This window comes from Conger conger, chromosome 5, assembly GCF_963514075.1.
Source record: "Conger conger chromosome 5, fConCon1.1, whole genome shotgun sequence".
Lineage (NCBI taxonomy): Eukaryota > Metazoa > Chordata > Actinopteri > Anguilliformes > Congridae > Conger > Conger conger.
This window is the reverse complement of record NC_083764.1, coordinates 45,571,045-45,591,371: the sequence shown is the minus strand read 5'-3', so window position 1 is coordinate 45,591,371 and position 20,327 is coordinate 45,571,045. Positions and strand designations below refer to the sequence as shown.

Here is a 20,327-nt window from a genome sequence, read left to right as displayed (position 1 = left end):
CTGTGTGTAAAACAGCCACAGCCACAAGTCTTTCTTCAAATTCTTCTATAATGGAAACATAGCCACTGAGAGGAACTTTCCACACACAGCAGATTTGAACTCTTCCTTTACTCCAATATGCCAGTTTCATTTTGGAACTGATATTTTCAAATACCTCTTTTTGTTTGTTTAATTATGCTTTGTTTTTGTTTGTCAGTTATAGGTTGTAACCATTGAACAAGGCCATTCTAGTGTGATGACAACATTTAGATTAATAAAAGTTCTAAAAACTTGAATTTGTGCATTTTCTTTACTGGTGCTCCAACCTGTTCGGTTCTACAGTAAATGGAATATAGAATATCTTTGGGGTTTTTTGTGTCATTTTTTAAATAAAAAATCTGTACATTAGAAAACATTTATATAAGAATGGTGGATGAAGAGATAACAGTGTGAGTTGTACCTTCTGCTCACAGAAGTCAACCTGAAATATGGATAAATGCATCATTGTGAGTTTTTATTATACTTTTAAGAAATGCACCTCCACATTATCACAAAATAGAACAAAATACAGGTACAAAAAACAATAAATAGAATGCTGTTTACACTCATCATAACGGATAAATATATTCACAGACAAAACAAAAGAAATATCAAACATGTTGGTAACATTTGAACAAAGTGCATGGGATCTTTAAAGCCAACATTTTTTCTAAATTAATGTTTTTACTACTAGGTGAATAATGCTATTTTTGGAAAGTAAACAAACCAAATCTCAAAGAAGTAGTAGCCATCTAAAGTACCAATTTATTAGCCAGATAGTCACACAATGTGTCATCTCAGAAGCACAAATTTAAGTGAATTGGCTGTACAGAATACTGTGCTCAATAAATAAATAAGGCATACAGCTTGGCTTTGTGGAATATCCCCAGGTGTGCTGTCAAAGCCACAAAGGTTTACATGATATAGTATAATGTATTTAACATTGTCGGAACATTGCTGACTAGTAAACAGTCACCTTTAAGGGCAAGATGGAGGTGAGGTCAGCTGGACACAGACATTTACGTGGGTCTAAACTCTCTGAACTCCAACAGTTTAACCTCGTGCCCTTGGTGCGCGAGTTTGACCCCATGCGAAGAGAGGGTGAGTGGTGAGGGTCTCCTGAAGGACAGTAGTTTGAGATGGGTCTGTGCTTAGAGTTTGGCTGTTTGCAGTAGTTTGGGGATGAGTCTGGGTAAGGGTCTGTGCTTAGGGTCTCATGGTCTCTCCACAGGCAGCAGGTTGACGCAGCCTTTGGGGATGATTTTGACGATATCTTGCACGTTCTTGATGTCCTTCAGGATGCGGTCGATGTCACTGTCCATTTGGGCGATCAGCCCCTTCTGTCTGGCCTCCTTCTCCTCCAGGTCCTGCAGCTGTGGCTTCAGCTTCTTTGTGACTGTGTTGCGCATGTTTGTCACTGATTCCTCCAGCTCCTTCAACTTATTCTCATCAACGCTTGCTGACTGGCCTGCACACAGTGACGAATCCACAGGACAGTCCATTTTAGAGACAGACTACATATTATACCATGAAACAGCAGGATAATCCATTCAATCCATCCAGTCAAACTCCATACTGAACAGTGAAACACCTGTTTAGATCCAGACTCCATGTTATGCAGTGAAACACCAGAGCCGTCTGTTTAGAGCTGGACATTCATTGTACTCAGCCAGCCATAAGATGAGCACGTGTAGTTATCATGCATGCACAGCTAATTATAAGAGTAGAATTACTACATGCAGACATACCAAACAAACCGAGGAGGTCCTTTATGGCCTTCATTGTATCTCCCACTGCATCTTTGGTGTTCTTGGCATTGCCATAAGCTTCATGAGCATCTGCCAAAGCCTGGGAACAAAAAAAAGGGTAAAGGGTCAGTATTTTAGAGGAGTGCCCTTTAGTGCTGCACCCCTTTACCCCCATGGCCTCATCTGTGTGGCACTTCAACACTGATCACACTATCCAAACATGCAAAAGGCAATTTGGAGACATGTCCTGGTGCTGTTCAGAAATTTGACGGCGATTTCATGTACAAATACAAATGACTGTTTGTTTGTGTAACTCCAGTCCTGGGTAAATGTGACATTTTAATTGCAATGTAATTAGTGTTCCAGTAGGTGGACAAGGTCTAAGGAATGTGTTCACATGATGTATTGCCTCAGGGACAGATTGATCTTCTCAGTGGCTGTAATGGAATAATATAGCAGTGCAAACCTCCTTCGCTCTCTCGTTCTGCTGATCAACGTCGTCCTTCTTGGCCGTTAGCTTCCCCATCGTGTCCAAAGCCTGATCCTTCAGACCCTTCAGATTATCTTTGAGTGTGGTGGCACCTTTCAGCAAAGTGTCAGAGGCTGTCAAAGTGCCGGGCACCCCCTGGAGACACAGGAACACAATTCACACTCCATCACCAGGTGCAAATGGTGCTCTAATATGTCTGACAAACATTAGTGTACAACTGGGAAAATAAACCATACAGCACTGTAACAGTTGGGAATATATGCACTGTATGGCTGCATTCATGTTTTCACTGGGTTCCTGTGTTAATAAGCACACCTTCATCCCTTGCAGAGCATTGTCTAGCTCCTTGACGGAGTCCAGGGCCTGTTTGTAGTCTCCAGCCACGCTGTCGAGGACACCCTGGGTCTGAGCGTTTTTGCCCACGGCTTCCTGGATGGTGGCATTGATCGCCGGGAGCTTGCTAATGGCCTTGTCCGCCAAATCCTTGTTTGCGTCGATCTGCGTATCAAACCCTTCAGATCACATAGCGGCAACGGTTAGCATAACGATAAGAGGAAGTGCAAGTAAAACGGTGAAACTGTGAGGAAGGAGGTGTCTGACTGTTTCACTCAGAAACATAGTTCCTATACCTTTGAGATTGTCCAGGACTTGGTTCAGCCCGTCAATGTTTGCGTTGATGTCCTTCAGTGACTCGTCAACACCGGCCTTTGCTGCATTCACTCGTGCAAGGAGCAGATCTTGTTTCTATGGAGACAGTCAAGCATTACTTCAACTTCAACCATCTCCCTGTGATGACTCATGAGTCATCTCAAACATTGATCTGTATGAGAACATTTGTATGTATGTATGTATATTTGATTTTATGTTTTTCTACTGAAAGCAATTCAGGAAAAGTGAAAAAGGATCAGGTTGAAGCAGTTTAGAACAGGTTGGAGCAGATAGGGTCAGGCAGGAGTGTGTTAGGGCAGATGTGATCAGGAAGGAGAAGGTAGGAGCAGGTAAAATCAGGTAGGATGAGGTCGTAGCAGGTCTGAACAGGTTGGAGCAGGTAGGTGCAGGTTGGAGAAGGTTGGAGCAGGTAGCAGCAGATATGAACAGGTTGGAGCAGGTAGAAGCAGGTAAGAGCAGGTATGAACAGGTTAGAACAGGTTGGAGAAAATAGGATCAGGTTGGAGTGTGTAGGAACGGGTAGAATCAGATAGGGGCCAGTAAAATCAGATAGGACCATGCTGAAGCAGGCAATAGTATTTAAAGACAGCTAGGAACTCACCTTCCGACCTTCTTCTCCCTTGGCCAGCAGGCCCTCCACCTTGGCCTTATTCACCTGAACGTCCCTATTGAGATCCTGCAACTCGGTCAGGTTCTTCTCAGCACTGTCTTTAAGGGCATCCAGTACTGCGGCCACATTGCCCATCTCCTGTAAGAACAGCAACACTGTAACTAGCACCTAACTTAGCTTTACCTAGCACCTAACACACACTCATATGCACACACACAAGCACATGCACACACAAGTATATGTGAACACACACACCAGCACACAGAAACAGACAGAATGCATTACAATACTACTGTAATATTGTACTGTATAGTTCAGAGCACAGTACAGTCTGTATTTTACCTTCAGAGGGTTGGGAAGGTTCTTTGCCAGTGAGGCAATCTGCTTCAGGGCGTCGGCTGCCACTCGGCTCTCATCTCCCGCTGAGGAGCTCACCCGCTTACCCTGATCCTCCAAGGCCTTCACCCGAGCAGAACTGCGGTCATATCTGCCGAGGATAGCATGGTCATGCCCGCAAATTCATTTATACCAAAAACTTGGCTCATTGTTAGCTGAGACGAATGTGAGGAAGGTTGTAAACAAAATAATGGGGTGGGGACTGGAATGAAGGTTATAAAAATGATGGCTGGTGTAAAACTCATATAATAATGATAGCTGGTGTAAAACTCATATAATAATGAATGATGGTCAGTGTAAAACTAAAATAATAAAGATAGCTGGTGTGAAACTGTGGCGGCACGGATGGTGCAGTGGGTAGCACTGCTGCCTCACAGCAAGGAGGTCCTGGGTTCGAATCCCCGTCGGCCGGGGCCTCTCTGTGCGGAGTTTGCATGTTCTCCCCGTGTCTGGGTGGGTTTACTCCGGGTACTCCGGTTTCCTCCCACAGTCCAAAGACATGCAGGATAGGCTGATTGGAGAGTCTAAATTGCCCGTAGGTATGAGTGTGTGAGTGAATGGTGTGTGTGCCCTGCGATAGACTGGCGACCTGTCCAGGGTGTATTCCTGCCTTTCGCCCAATGTATGCTGGGATAGGCTCCAGCCCCCCTGCGACCCTGATCAGGATAAGCGGGTTCAGATAATGGATGGATGGATGGATGGTGTGAAACTCATAATAACGATGGCTGGTGTAAAAGGCATGTTAAACAGTAGGTGAGGAATGGTTTGATCTGCGGGTAGAAGAGGGTCTCACTTGGTTTTCAGGTCATTGATCAGCTCGGTGACCTTGTTTTCCCCTGTGATGGCGGAGCGCATGAGGGCAAGGGCCTTCTCCGCCTCTTTCAGGGCAGTATTGGCAAACCCCTCCACCTGCTTCGCTTCTCCCTGGTGCCTGCAACACACACACAAGCACACACAATATATCAATCTCATCCATCTCCACTGCAACACATACACACTTCATTATTATCAATCTGCACCATTTCTAATGCAATGCACACACACATTTGATGATATCAGTCTCCACTATCTCTAATGCAATGCAAACAAGTGCGAACGCACACACACACACGCACAGACACATCATATCCAATTAATTTTACACATTATGCATTGTGGAATGTTAATATAGTTATGATGGAGTGAAATGATGCCAGCCTCTCCTGCTTTTCAGTCTGCAGGACTACCTGCTCTCTTGCAGGGCACATTTCATGTACAGCTGGTGCAGGCAGACTGCAGTACTGAAATCAACCAGCGGAGGTCACCAGCGTGCTCCCTCCACTGGCAGCGCTACGGCCAATTATGCACCTCCCTGCAAGGCTGCCAACAGCAGTCGACACCAGGGCTGTCAAGATTTAATGAGCTATCTTGCTGCCACCGTACCCCTGCACTGTTACTCATTTACCACAGTGGCCCTTAAATAGTGACGATTAGAGCAGTGTGATCCCCACATTCCCCAGGGGTAGGGGAGTGCAAAGAGAGGGATGCCCTCATGAAAAAGTGTAAAGGCAGGCTCTTCACTCACGTGTTGGCCAGGTCTGTGGCCTTGTCCACTAGGCCTGAGAGGGCGTGGTTGGTCCCGTCTGAATCGCCCAAGGGGAGATCCTAAAACACAACGTTAAAGAGGTACCGTTGGCACATGATGGTAAAAATCAAGAATCAAATATTCCGCTGATACACAGGCCGAGGATTTATATTGCAAAAGTAACAGTAAGCGCATCTTCCTTTGCACGGTCGAAACTTACACAAATACGTCTATAACAGCTACATGCATCTGCAGTGAAATAGCTAAGGAAACCATGCTCAAGACAGACGGGATCTATCCTGTGTACAGAGAAACATGGAGATTAGTGCAAAGTGGAAACTCACAACCAGTCTGAGGTTCCGTTTGGCAGCGCTTAGGTTGTCACGGATGTCGGTGATTATCCACCGGATGCTGGATAGCTGTTTCTTGAAGCCCTGGTCATGCTCTTTGATGCCGTCCACAGTATCAGAGACAGACTGGAGGTTTTTCTCTTCACCAAACAGCTTCTTGCTGATGCCTGTTACCCACCCCTGCAGCTGACTCTCCGTGTCTGAGTAAAACACAACACAGCAGCAATGAAAAGATGCAGTTAACAGGTGTTAACTGTAGTAGATGCGGTGGTATAGACGCTGCAAGATCTCAATTCCATGAGCAGCACCATGTACTTAAGGTCTGACCATTACAGATCACACGCTCAGAGAGAAAGCCCAGTGACATAGATTTAGATGGTCACTAGAGGGCAATGGAGGTCCATACAAAATGAAGGAGAACCTGAACAATCAGTAACCAGAGGTGAATCAGGATTGTAAGAGTGACTGAGCTTTGTGAGAGTGACTGAACTGTTTAAGAGTGACTGGCATCTATGAGAGGGACTGAGGTCTTTAAAAGCTCATTTATGCTTTGGTGACAAAGTGTGGTGCAACAAAGTCTGTTCGAGTGTTAGAGTGACTGAACGTTTTGAGTGTTAATAAAACGGATATACATACCGGAGAGCTTGTCGGCGCTCTTCTGCAGGTCGGCCACCAGTTTCTCAGCCTTTCTGAGCGTGTTCTCCACCTGAGAATCAGTTACAGGCACCTTGCCACTCTCCATCCCTGCGAACAAGGCCTCCATCTCCTTCAGCCGGAGCCGGTATGCCGCCACCTGCAGAGCACAACACCGCCTCCGTCAGAACATATAAAACCAGCCTCTACCAACTGACCTGGGTCCATTACATAACTGTTTCATATTCAAATACTTTTTCCACGCTTTACTCAGCTTGTCTCGTGTATTGCAACCCATGAAATACTCTCAAAAAGTGCAAGCTGGTTGGTTCAATTGCACCCAAAAGCATTTGAATCCAAAATATTACTTATTTGACCCAGGTCTGTCCACCAATAACTCAAACAAATCAGAATACACATTAAGTCAACTCACAGTAGTATTTCCCAAAGCTCATACTTGTCAGTTAGTTACATTACGTTACATGTCATTTGGCTGACGCTTTTATCCAAAGCGACTTACAGTTAATTTTAGACTAAGCAGACAGTCCTCCCCTGGAGCAATGCAGGGTTAAGGGCCTTGCTCAAGGGCCCAATGGCTTATAGTGGCTACACCGGGAATCAAACCAGCAATATTGCGGGTTCCAGACATGTACCGTAACCACTATGCTACAGGCCGCCCTGAGCTTCTAACATTAGACTACTGTTGAAAACACAGACAGGTATGCTGTAAGTGGTCCTGCTTACCTGGCTCTTGACCGGGTCAAAGCAGGATGGACAAGAAGAACGGTCACACTTCAGCCCCTCCGAACCCTCTCCGCACAAACACTGACCGCTATCGCTGCACTTTTTGGACAAGGATCCTTGCACGTTGCAGCTGCATGCTGGGGTGGGAAACAGGGGGCACAGTGTTAGCTGAGATTACACTGCTAAAACACCATTCACCTGTCTGATTCCGTGCATGTGTTCAGGAAGGTTATAGCATTCAGATTCATTGGGCTGAAGCATAGGTAAGCTGTATGAGAGAGGTGATGAGGAGAGGCAGATATATGGGGTAATCTGTGGAGAGTAGGGTAGATAGACTGGGTAATCTGTGGAGAGTAGGGTAGATAGACTGGGTAATCTGTGGAGAGTAGGGTAGATAGACTGGGTAATCCATAGAGGGTCGGGCAGATAGAGAAGGTAAACTGCATTTGGGTGCAACATGTAGGCTGTAAACTGCGTTAGGGGGCGGATCTTACGTTTGCAGGCCTGGGCGAGGTCAGTGCGGTAGAAGCCATCTTCACAGCGCTCGCAGAAGAAGCCAGTGGTGTGGTCTATGCACTTGGGACAGAAGCCGGTCACGCGGTCACATTTGACAAGGACATTGGGGTTCAAGGGTCCTCCACACCTGCAAGGTTTACACGCTTGGGGTGGCCCATATTCCCCCTTGGGGTCACCGTAGAAACCATTCTCACAAATATTGCACAGAGGCCCTGTAGGAAAAATGCATGCATGAGTGATTGGTACTACTTTCATGAATTACTGTTATCATCCCCCATTGCAGCTTCTTAAATGTCCAGACTCTCATGGCAAGTTGGTCTCACACACAGTTATCTATGACTCCAGCACATCTGAAACACACTCACCTGTGACTCCGGGCGAGCAGCTGTCACATTTCACCTCCAGAGACCCCGGCATCACTGAGCAGCTCGCCCCCTGGGGGCAGGGACAAGCGCGGCAGATGTGGGGCTTTGCTGGGTCGGAGTAATATCCAGCGGAGCAGGAGTTTGCCGCAGAATTCTCATCACCTGAGTAACAGTCGCCTGCAACACAACACGCAATCAGAATACAGCCTAGTAGAAATTATGTATCAGGCTGTGGGGCTATGTGGACGACTGTGGGGTCATGTGCCAGACTGTGAGTTCATGCATCGTGTGTGAGATCATGTGTCAGACTGTGAGTTCATGCATACATGTGTGAGATCATGTGTCAGACTGTGAGATCATGCATAAGTCTGTGAGGTCATGTGCCAGAATGTGAGATCATGCATAAGTCTGTGAGGTCATGTGCCAGACTGTGAGTTCATGTGTAAATCTGTGAGGTCATAAGCCAGACTGTGAGATTATGCAAACGTCTATGAGGTCATGTGCCAGACTTTGAGGTGTTTTATAAGTCTGTGAGGTCATGAGTAAGGCTGTGAGGTTATGTGGTGCTATAAGGTTCTTAGGGTATTCCTGGTGAAATTTGAGTCACCTGTTTGGGAGTCACAGCTGCTGCCACCTGGACACTGGCAGGCTGTACAGGGGCTGAAGGGGCCATGGGCAGGGCTCTGTCTGGTGTACCCCACGCCACAGCGCTCACAGAATTGGCCCTCATAACCAGTGGGACAGGTGCAGTTCCCTACCCATCCTGCGGGGGCGCCAGGACCTATGCGCGCTGACACTAGATGTACATTGTCCAGGTAACCACGACCTGATGGACACAATAAAGTGAATGAACAATTAATCATCTGAAATAGGGTGTACCAGTCACCTTGAGCATAAAATCCTTCCCTTTTCTTGCCACAGTATTGATTCATTCATTATCCTAACCCGCTTATCCTGAACAGGGTCGCAGGGGGGCTGGAGCCTATCCCAGCATACATTGGGCGAAAGGCAGGAATACACTCTGGACAGGTCGCCAGTCCATCGCAGGGCGCACACACCTTCACTCACACACTCATACCTATGGGCAATTTAGACTCTCCAATCAACCTAACCTGCATGTCTTTGGACTGTGGGAGAAAACCGGAGTACCCGGAGGAAACCCACGCAGACACGGGGAGAACATGCAAACTCCACACAGAGAGGCCCCGGCCAACGGGGATTCGAACCCAGGACCTCCTTGCTGTGAGGCGGCAGTGCTACCCACTGCACCATCTGTGCCGCCTTGCTACAGTATCAACGCATTAAATCAGAAATGAAAAGAAATCTATTTATTTAGTTAATTACATTGTAATCGCTGAACCTACTGTAAGTGGTGGAGTACTATACAATAGAACACCCTGGACTTCTCAGGGAAACTGTTAAGATCCCAGCTCACCATTTTCTCCAAATGTGCCACGGATCTTGATGGCTGTGAGGTTCTGAAGAAGCTTCTGGAATTGCATGCTGCTTAGCTGGGGCTGCCACTTAGAGCCTGCCCGCTCATCCAGCCTACAGAGAGAAAGAGAAAGAGAAAGAGAAAGAGAAAGAGAGAGAGAGAGAGACAGAAGGAGAAAGAGAAAGTGAGAGAGAGGACAGGTCATTAGTCTCACTGTCCAAACTGCCTCTCTAGTCTACAGACATTAAGAGGGCCTCAAATGAGTCTGCAACACTGTATCCTCCAGTTATGTAATTAACACCAGTGTAAAGCACAGTAACTAGAGATATGGGTGCATTTGGTTCAGTACCAGAAGGTATGTGTAGGGTTTTGTACAATATCTAAAGTTATAGGAGTGTTTTGTCTTATACCCAAAGGTGTAATTGGATTTCGTACCCTACCTGAAGGTGTAATTCGGTTTGATACAGGCCTGACTGTATCGGTACAGCCTGACATAGATTTGTCGGGCTCAGTACGCTAAGGTATACGTGGGTTTGGTACAGTACCTGAAGGTATAGATGGTCCTCTGGCCAGCAGGAAGCACAGTCCGCAGGTTGCCGAGGGAAGCAGACACCCTCAGCCCCGCTCCCTCCAGCACCACATCCGAGGTTGAAGGTCTCCGTACGCCCCGGTCCAGCCGCAAGGAGAAGGACAGGCTCTGTCCGTAGCTCAGCACCTGATTCCCTAAAAACGCAGCTGAGGAGACGAGAGAGGGAGAGAGACGGGGTTACGCTGTGCAATGGGGGCTCCCGCTAGCGCCTACACTGCCTTCTCTGCGTTTGCACAGCACCTGTCTTTAGCAATTACATTGTATTTGTAATTGGTCTTGTATGTCCTTTTGGTACTGCACGTGTCTTAGATATTGTATTGTATGTGTACTTGGTATTGTATTTGTATTTAAGCAATACGGCACAAGATGGTCTGCTGTGTTGTTAGGCATAAGGTGAAGCAGGAGCTTTTATATAATAGTTTGTATTTGCTAACCTGGTCCTGGGTTGTGTTTGAGGCTGACAAAGATTCTTGTTGTGGTTTTTTAGCACCTCTTTCTAGTTCATCAACATTTGGCCTTGCAGCTTACCTGGAGCAGACAGGTAGACAGGAACACTTTCCGTGGAGATAACCTCGAGGTCACCGTGCGAGGGTGACCAGCGGAAGTGAAGCCGAGGAGGAGTCACTCCATTGGCTTCTGCAGCTGTCCATGCCTCATCCCCTAAGGAGAAAAACAACCAATCAGAGCACAGAACCCAACATCTGGCTCAATCACAGCATACAACCCATCATTCAGAAGATTCACATTCATAGAAATTTGGGTATAGCTCTGTGTGCAGGTCTTGTGATCCTCTTGGTTGGATCCATTGCACCAGGCAAGATCAATCGAATCCAAAACAATTACGTATTTGACCCAGGTCTGGAGGAGAGTGGGGTTCATTGTGTGTGAGAGGTGTGGCTGGTGGGGATGAGTTTATTTACCATTGCTGAAGGTGGAGGAGATGTTGTAGATAGAGTAGCCCTTTGCCAGGCTACATTCAGCCGTGTGTCCATAGCAAAAGCATTCAGACTGGTCCCTGCTGTGAGACAGAAACAATCCCATTTCTACACAGTTTCTAGAGAGAGGAACAATCCCACTTCTATACAGTTGCTGGAGATAAGAACAATTCCATTTCTACAGAGTTGCTAGAGACAGACACAATCCCATTTCTACACAGTTGCTAGAGACAGACACAATCCCATTTCTACAGAGTTGCTAGAGACAGGAACAATTCCATTTCTACACAGTTGCTAGAGACAGGAACAATTCCATTTCTACATGGTTGCTAGAGACAGGAACAATTCCATTTCTACAGGGTTGGTTGAGACAGAAACAATCCCTTTTCTTCAGAGTTTCTAGAGACAGGAACAATTCCATGTCGACAGAGTTAACTGAGACAGGAACAATCCCATTTATACGGAGTTGCTAGAGACAGAAACAATGCCATTTCTACAGTTACATAAGGCAGGAACAATGCCATTTCCAGATTCAGATCTGCTAGAGTGACACAGGACGGGTAGACATAGTGGTGGGAAGGGTCAGGGGTGGGGTGGGAAGGGTCAGGGGTGGGGTGGGAAGGGTCAGGGGCAGGGTGGGGGTCATTCACACCTCTGGGTGCAGCCATCCTTAGTGAGGAGCATTCCACTGGGGCAGCGATCACACTTTTCCCCCTGGACACCTGGTTTACACCTGCAGCGTCCCTGACTGTCACACTCGTCCCCAACCGCACCTGGACTCAGAGAAAGGCATTGCATCAGTTAAAAAAAAAACGACATAAAACAAAATGCCAGTAACATTGCTGAAGAGATATTCCACTAATATTTTGACTTTCCTGGTTGGAAACATTTCAGGATACCAAAGTAATTCCCTTGAAAACAGTGATGCGTATCATATACTTATTTGTAAAAAGGTCTAAATGAGCCATAGCTGACCTCAAGAGACATAAACAGGTTACAGAAATTGTATCATTGAGGGTTGTTATCACCAGTTTCATGGGTAAATCTAAGTTCACATGCATTTGACCAAAAAACCTATCCAGTGGTTTCTAACATGCAATTTGCAGGAAAATCATTGTTTTATTGATGTAAAAAAAAAAGCCAAGTGTTGATCTGTTACACATGGAAATGCAAAATATCCAATCACTTGTCAGTATTTTATACACTGCCTTTTTAATAGTGCAGGACGGTAACAGAGAAGTTGAGTTTCTGCTGTGTTTGCAGTCATCCTGAACACTGAGAAGCGATACCTAGCAGAAATGCTTCCACAGGTTCCACTGAGCCACTTGTTCAACTCACCTGTTGGGCTACAGTCGCAAGGTAGGCAGCTCTCTCCTGCCCTCTGGTGGTAAAAGGCTGCTTTACATCTTTCACACTGCCGTCCCTCTGTGTTGCCCTGGCAGTTCAGACAGACTACGCCCTGTGCATCTACAGTACAGTACTGAGACCTCCCATTGCACTGGCAAGTGTCTGAAACACAAGGAGCATGAACACATGAGGCGTCTGTTGACCCGTGGAAACGTTTTGACAAAACAACAAACACATATTTTTTAAATAATCTTAGCATGTTGACTTTTACATTACATCTTATCCAGAGCATCAGCTAAAAGTGCAGATCGAACACAGGGAAAAGTGTGATGAGGACCCTAGAGGACAGTACGGTTCCGAGTCATAGCGTGACCATATAGATAATACAGGCAAGACAATGTTGCATCACAAAGTATTTCACAGTTAAAATACATAAATAGGGGATCAGAATAAAATATATAAAAATTGAACATGCAAGCAAAAGAAAGATAAAAGCATACAAATCACTGGAGGAAAGTATGATAGCAAAAACAGTACAGGGCCTTCATAATACATAAAATGGTTAAAAATGATATTAAGCAAAGGCCTTGTGTAAAACAATGGCAATGTCCTCCCCTTGTTTTATGAGGATTTAACCTTCTCCATTGGCCCCTGAATCTGAAGAGGACTGTAAGGTGAAACATTTGGGAATTAGTCCCCCAGAGATTTTTTAATTACACTAATACGCTAATAATAAGTGCAGAAGACCCCACCCCCTTTTATCTCCATATTCAGTAAAGCTTTTGTCTCTGTTTGAAACAAGTAAACATTAAACCTAATGGTGAGCAATTATAGCTTTCCACAAGAGTCAGAGTCTTTCTCATTCAATAAAATAGGGTACGCACTTATTGTATGTCGCTTTGGATAAAAGCGGTTGCCAAATAAATGCAATGCAATGTAATGTGTAAGACTATGTTCCATTCCCTGAACACAATACAACGCTCAAATCAGCTCGTTTCCATTTCCGGCCGTGCTTAGATCTCAGCACTGACAGACTCTCTTTTAACTATTACTGATGTCTGCTGGGAGTCTTCTACTGTTCTGCAGACTGCTGTCAGCCAGCAGCCTGTCTGTCATAAACCACATGCTAATGCTAAACCAACAGCGCTTAATGCGGAGGCAATCCAGTCTGTCATGAGGGTGATCTAATATCCCTGCCCACATCTTATATTTAGAAAGTAGCAACAGTAACCTCGGAATAGTAAGACAGACAGATGCACTGGGAGATTAAGAACATAAGAAAGCATAATGTTATGAATAGACAAATCGAGCCATCTGATCTCTCAATTTTCCTGAAATTCAGAGGAAATCACTGTGTTTGCACTGGAAGGATCCGAGGGTTTGTGTTTCCGCCAATAATAACACGCACATAAAACACATACTGGATTCCATCATGGTATACAGTATGGAATGCACTTTTTCCTCTATTACCTGATCTCATGCCAGTAAATGAGGTGGTTTACTATTGGAAAGTTACAAAAAGAAACACGCTCAACTGTCAAATGTACCTGGATGCTGGTCCTACAAACAGTATAAAGGCAATACAATATAGGACCACACTAACATGAAAAATATCAAGTTATTTAGAGAATTGTATTGTATTTACTTTTTACTATTGGAAAGACAGAACAGTGTGTATGCATACATGTATATGTACAACTATCTACAATCATTATACAACGTCCAAAGAAAAGATACATGTATACAAAATAATACTAGTGAAATGGTTTGGTTTAAAAGAGTCCCACCTTGGCTATCTGAATGAACAACTGCAACATGCAACCTGTAAATATGCGAAATGACGATCCAGTTGAGTAATGGAAGAGTTTTGATTTAGTACAAAAACACGCCGGTGGGGCATGTGGAGACAAAGCTTGCAGACAGCTTTCTTCCGACACATTTCACTGCTGTGCATCCATCTTATCTAAAACCCCCACAAAAGGTGAATCAACAGTGATTTAATACAATGCAGTCAGCTTATAATGAAGTCATGGTATGCCTGTGGATTTGGCATGACTTGACCTGTAATAATATGCATACTTCGGAATAGACGAAATATGCCGCGTCCCAAACAGCTTAATGACTACTACTGAGTATACAAGTTAAATACAAGAAGAACCGAAGAGTCCCTATTGATTACGCACAATGGCATGGAGCTGGACTGTAACATATCGACCGGTTACCCACAAAGCTATAGGGAGGCACTTACTGCAAGGCAAACTTTATAGCCCAGAGTTTTTATCTCGTATATCTCCTTTATTCCGACGGGTTTGTGACACGACAGCAAATGGGCAGGGGCTGAAATATCGAGTTCAAACCAGGTTTTAAGCCTCGCCCGCTGAACAAACACCGATCCAAATATATGTGGTTAATTTAAAAAATATAAAGTAAGGTCAATTGGAATCCAACACTTCCGCAGTCTCTTCTGTGTAGACTATATAAGTGTTTTACTTAATTATCACGACTTGCTAACAAAACGAATTCATCAGGGGTGAGCACAAGTTGGTAACTTCTGTTTTTCTGTAAGCTTGGATGCTGATGTAAGTAGCCAACAGTTCTGTCACTTTGACCACCAACGATTAGCACCAACTAGCCTACTCCTCATACTCCTTGGCTGCATAGCATAGGCTACAAGTTTTTCGTCATTGAATTTGACTTTTAAAATATCTTTTGTAGGCTTTGTAGGATAAAGGACGTCTTAAGACTAAACACATTAATAAGTAAACTACTTTACAATGGAAATAACAAAGTTGACGTTAAGATTTATTTTGGGTGAATGAGATGGATACATTATTACTACAAATGAGCAGTTAATGTTTTGCATTCTGCCCGAATGTGGACCATGACCTGAGTATCTCCAATGAGCCATAAGGCTGCGGTAAATATAATAATAATTGTAAAAATATTTATGTACTATGTGTTGCACGCAATCCTAAATTCCAGGAATTAAAATCCAGAAAGTCTCATACTCACTGTCATATCGATATGTCGCCTCAGCGGATAAAAGCCATAGGATAGAAATTCCACATAAACATGTCCGTGGAGTCCACATGTTCATGAAGATATGCCGTCGAAAAAAACAAATTTGATAACCGTCCAGCAGTTTAAAGAAGCGCTTTATCAGTATCAAACAATCTTTGAATGAATCTCTGTCCAGTTCTGTAGTCCAGTTATATTCCTGGTTCTTTTCGGGTTCACCTGATGCCCCGCCTGTTTGACACCTTGCAGTTTATATGTTCTCCTGCGTGACTAACCTCTGACACACGCGACGCATTTCTCCAATCGTACATTTACTCACATGTGATTAAGAGCCGAACCCTGCCCGCCGGCGTGCAGGAAGCGCTGTCAGCCAAAATCACTTAATAAGCAACCAATTCCTCGCATTTCAAAGAAGGAAGACAAAGACAGCCGCTGTATTTGCAAGCATTACGACTGCTGGCGTGGGACAGATATTGGCAAATCGCGTTTGAAGCTTTATTTGCCCGTGGAGTGCAAGAAATTTAACACAGCTATGTTATGCTGCTATATTAATGTGGAGAAAAAGTGCTGATGTTAGGACCGTTTGAAGTTCCATAATGTCTAAATAAGCATAGTTGACTAAATTAATTAATTAATAAATTGAGGGTGACAATGCAAAGACATTAAACGTGAAGCTATTACATCAATACCATTAGGCCTACAAGTTAAAAGCTGGCCGTCGTAGCCTTGGCTACTCGTTGTTTTAATTTAGGAGCATGTCCTCCTTTTACCTTAGCTGTCCCATATAGAGCTTAGGCTCTTGATTGACGGCTCACGGGAGGATTTGCTATTATGCAATTCAGGGAATAGCCGACATCACCTCCTGAATCCATGGCTACATTAAAATGTCATGTTAAATACAAAGGGGTTTCATAAATGACCCGCAGGCCACTGTACATTGTAGTATGCCACCGTTGGCTGGGAATAATGAAGAGATTTCATCCATCCATCCATTATCCTGAACAGGGTCGCAGTGGGGCTGGAGCCTATCCCAACATACATTGGCCAAAAGGCAGGAATACACCCTGGACAGGTCGCCAGTCCATCACAGGGCAGACACACCATTCCCTCACACACTCATACCTACAGGCAATTTAGACTCTCCAATCAACCTAACCTGCATGTCTTCAGACTGTGGGAGGAAACCAGAGTACCCGGAGGAAACCCACGCAGACACGGGGAGAACATGCCAACTCCCCACAGAGAGGCCCCGGCCGACGGGGATTCGAACCCAGGACCTCCTTGCTGTGAGGCGGCAGTGCTACCCACTGCACCAACTGTGCCGCCGTGAAGAGATTTAAAAGATAATAATTTTTTTTCAGGCTGAGACTTGGAACATAAAGCGATGTATTTCATACATGAGATTCGGGCATTTGCGGGGGGAAAACTGGAAATTGCAGGATAGGACAATATCTAATAATGATCATAATGGATTGCGTTATCGGATGATTTAAAAGCACTTTGCCCTGTTCTCAGTCAGTGTGTAGCACCCATTTGGCCGATGCACAATTGCACATCAGGCATTTGGCATCAGAAAGCTCTCCACACATCAGCGATTTTGACTTTTATACTGGGGGTGGTTAGGCGGCAGGCTAGGACCAGGTTTTTGCTTCAACTCTGGGGGAACTCCATGGGATATTTCATGTACACAGTGATTTAAGGCATCGGTCTCCTACAGTCAAGTGTTCCCATTGCCATACTGGGGTAGCTATTGGACTTTATTTGGTGAAGTTGGCAGAAATGGGCAGGGATGTTTTAATAAATAGGAATCCTCAGCCTTATTTGTAAGCCAGTCTCATCAATGCTCGAAAGCACAGCATGTTCCACGCTATCAGATTAGCTGTACAGGAGTAGCCCATTCTCCACAACCAGCAGGCACAGGCAGACTGCAGACAGATTACAGACATCTGATCAACAAGAAGTGTTTTTTTTTGTGTGTGTGTTGGGACAAGAACAACCCCTCCCTTGGAAACGCTTGAATGGGCATGACTACTGGATGGCTTTTAGATATTCCTCCGTTCCGGTGTGCACTTGCTGAATAGGTTTTAGTTTTCATTGTACTACACCCCACATGCCCTGACACTGGACACAGGAGTGAGTAGTCTTGGTAGGCAGGATAGCAGTTTGCTTTCCATAGCCAGCCACGGGAGTACGAAAAGTGTCTCTTAGCAATATCTATCTCAATGGAGACTATAATTACTAGCTACAGTACATTAAAAAATGTCCAAATTTTTATTTGATATGAAATGGCTTTAAAAGTTTAAAAGTTATCTAACTTACATTTTTCTAATTACTATAACATATAGTCGTTACAAATTAAACACCTCATGTGTTTCTTGAGCAGACTTGTTATATATGCGTATATTTATTATTTCAGCAAATGCATCACATGGTTTTAAATCTACTTCAGTGAATAAGTAATTATTGTAAATAGCACAAATAGGCTTTCTTTATTTCAAGAAGTATTTTTTGGTGTAGACTGAGTATTTTTGGTTTTTAGCTGACCATAATTGTTTCTCCTGACCAACGTCGCCAATAGCAACATTTTTCAAAATAAGAAAACACCTCTGGTGGATAGAAAGTGATCTGTCTCTTAGAGATGACACAGGAATGCATGACACTAGAACGCACCAATGATTGTGCGAGCCGATATCTAAAGCTCCAATCATTAGTCTGCATAGCTTCCACTGTTTAGGTGTGCAAAGAGTCCACAGATGATTCATCCATTATATGTGGAAATGAATAAAGGGATATTGTGCCTATACCAGCACAGGCTGGTAATATAAACAGTGAATTATTAAGGCACATAGTCTCACATCCCAATACCATATACCTAGCAAATTATATTGAAGTGACTTGAATAGTATATAATGTGTAGCAGAAACATGCAGGTTCTCCAAACCTTTTATCAGGTAAATTACAAGTTCTGTAACCTGCTCATTATCTGTAATCTGTACTTTAATAATGATTATTGGTGATTCCCATTTCTGTTGAGACCTCTGCTCCGCATCTGCCTTACCCAGGGTCTCTGCCTCATCCCTGAACCGCAACAATGTAAGAGGGACTTCACATGACAACCACTTTGTAACGGATGCTAATGGAGAACAGTGTCCACAAACTGTGGTCAGGTTGTGGGATATACTGTGCCATGGATATGCCCTGAGACCGAATGGGTCTAAGTATAAGAATACTCAAGCTAAATGTAAGCATTACATGAAACAGTGTTCTGAGAGATAGCTAACGACCCCTGTCCCAGAAAATGCAACAGAATAAAGAAATAAAATGATAAAGAAATAAATGAAGTTATCCAATCTGGCGAGGTAGATTCCTGAAGAAATTTCAAAACTATTTCCTGAATGTGCAAAATAAAGTATTGTGTAGACCAGGGATTGAGCACTTCTTTGATGGTATGGGTTATGTTGCATCAACCGGTCCTGTGGCTCTTGTTAAAATCAACCAAGAGACAGCTAAATGACTACAAAACTTGCAACCAGTTGAATGTTTGTGGTGTGAATTAAAGAAGGCAGTCGACAAGTGCAGACTGAAGGATCTGAAGGACCTTTAAACATTCCCTGAATATGTATACAAGCATAGAAAAGGAGTATACAGAAGAAAATACTGAAAATAGGGGTGTGATCATGTTTTTGGGAAAAATACTTTTCTCAAACCAGCTGCATTTGTAAAAGAATAGTTTTCCCATTTCTTGAGGACATAATATATGTAGCTTGTTGCCTGTATTGTTTATTTTATACTGCTCATTAAGGGTGTAAATGCAGTCCGATACGTATCATAGTCCGGATGGCTACATGAATGTTGCAGATTTCCTTATTTTCTAAATTTGTATTGTTATGATTTGACAGCTTAATTTAATAAAGGGGAAAGTCTGATATGAAATGAAAAATGAAGCACTATAACAATATGATGTATTATTCACATTTTTCAAGGGGGGGGGGGGGGGGGGTCTGATTTGTAATGGGATTATTGGGATGTATTAAAATGTTTAAATACACTTACTTATTGTTGTGAAAGACAACTGTTTATAATACAAAAAGCTGGTGATACATAGTTATGGTAGACGTGGTTATTTTCCAGATTTTGAAATGATAGAATTAGGTAAGCTCTATAAGAAAAAAACATTTTCGGAAGTAAAATTTTAGATGAAGTGTCCACGTAGAAATCTGGGTGGGGCACTCCCAATAATCGCTATTCACTCTTACTCACTTCCTGGCCAGAGAAAAGTGGAAAACTTCTGCCTCCTTTTAACAACAGAATTGCGCCACCAATTATATTATATAACTTTAATCATCTGCCTTAATCCTGCATTGACATTACAAGCCACCTAGCCATCTTCTCAGGTAAAATCACAGCAATTTAAACCTGCGTTTCTACGCGCTCATTTTACTATTCTGACAACATTCTGGTCAAGCAAATGTGAATAAGCTTTATTGCTTCAGTGCTTCAGAAATAGTGTGGAATTTCGGTTTCCCATTTTCCAAGACATCTGGTTTAATCGGTTTGTGTTTTGGTAGATTTGGCAGTTTTATTGGTTGTTCTACTGTGTCTACGTAAAACCACACCCAGGGGTCAGACACATACCTGTGTGTACAAGTGTTCCAGTCGATCCAGACTAACCGCAGAGAAAAATGTGTCCCAGGGCGGTGAGTAACAGAGAACGACAGTGCCAGAGGGCAGTGAGATCAGTGCGGTGTTTCCCAGCCAACCGGCAATCACTGCCGCACCCACAGTGTGCAAACAGGCCAGAGCACCACACTGTGATGAGACTGCGGGGCGGGGCAGGGCGGAGAGAGGGGGGGGGGGGGGGGTACCGCGGGGAACACAAACACACATGCATATACGTACA

General features: G+C 44.1%; 1 protein-coding gene across 1 annotated transcript; it reads right to left on the bottom strand.

Moving 5' to 3' along the window:
• Positions 1 to 472: 472 nt before the first annotated feature.
• On the bottom strand, positions 473 to 15,687 carry lamc2 (laminin, gamma 2). Its single transcript, XM_061243747.1, has 22 exons — positions 15,422 to 15,687; positions 12,401 to 12,571; positions 11,715 to 11,835; positions 11,048 to 11,145; positions 10,656 to 10,787; positions 10,084 to 10,273; positions 9,539 to 9,651; positions 8,711 to 8,929; positions 8,104 to 8,280; positions 7,717 to 7,950; positions 7,223 to 7,359; positions 6,482 to 6,638; positions 5,840 to 6,045; positions 5,496 to 5,575; positions 4,725 to 4,862; positions 3,878 to 4,022; positions 3,527 to 3,673; positions 2,886 to 3,000; positions 2,572 to 2,768; positions 2,233 to 2,391; positions 1,767 to 1,866; positions 473 to 1,486 (listed from the first exon to the last, which is right to left on the bottom strand). The coding sequence occupies exons 1-22, from the start codon at positions 15,504 to 15,506 to the stop codon at positions 1,233 to 1,235; spliced, it is 3,375 nt and encodes a 1,124-aa protein (XP_061099731.1). The 5' UTR covers positions 15,507 to 15,687; the 3' UTR covers positions 473 to 1,232.
• Positions 15,688 to 20,327: the final 4,640 nt, after the last annotated feature.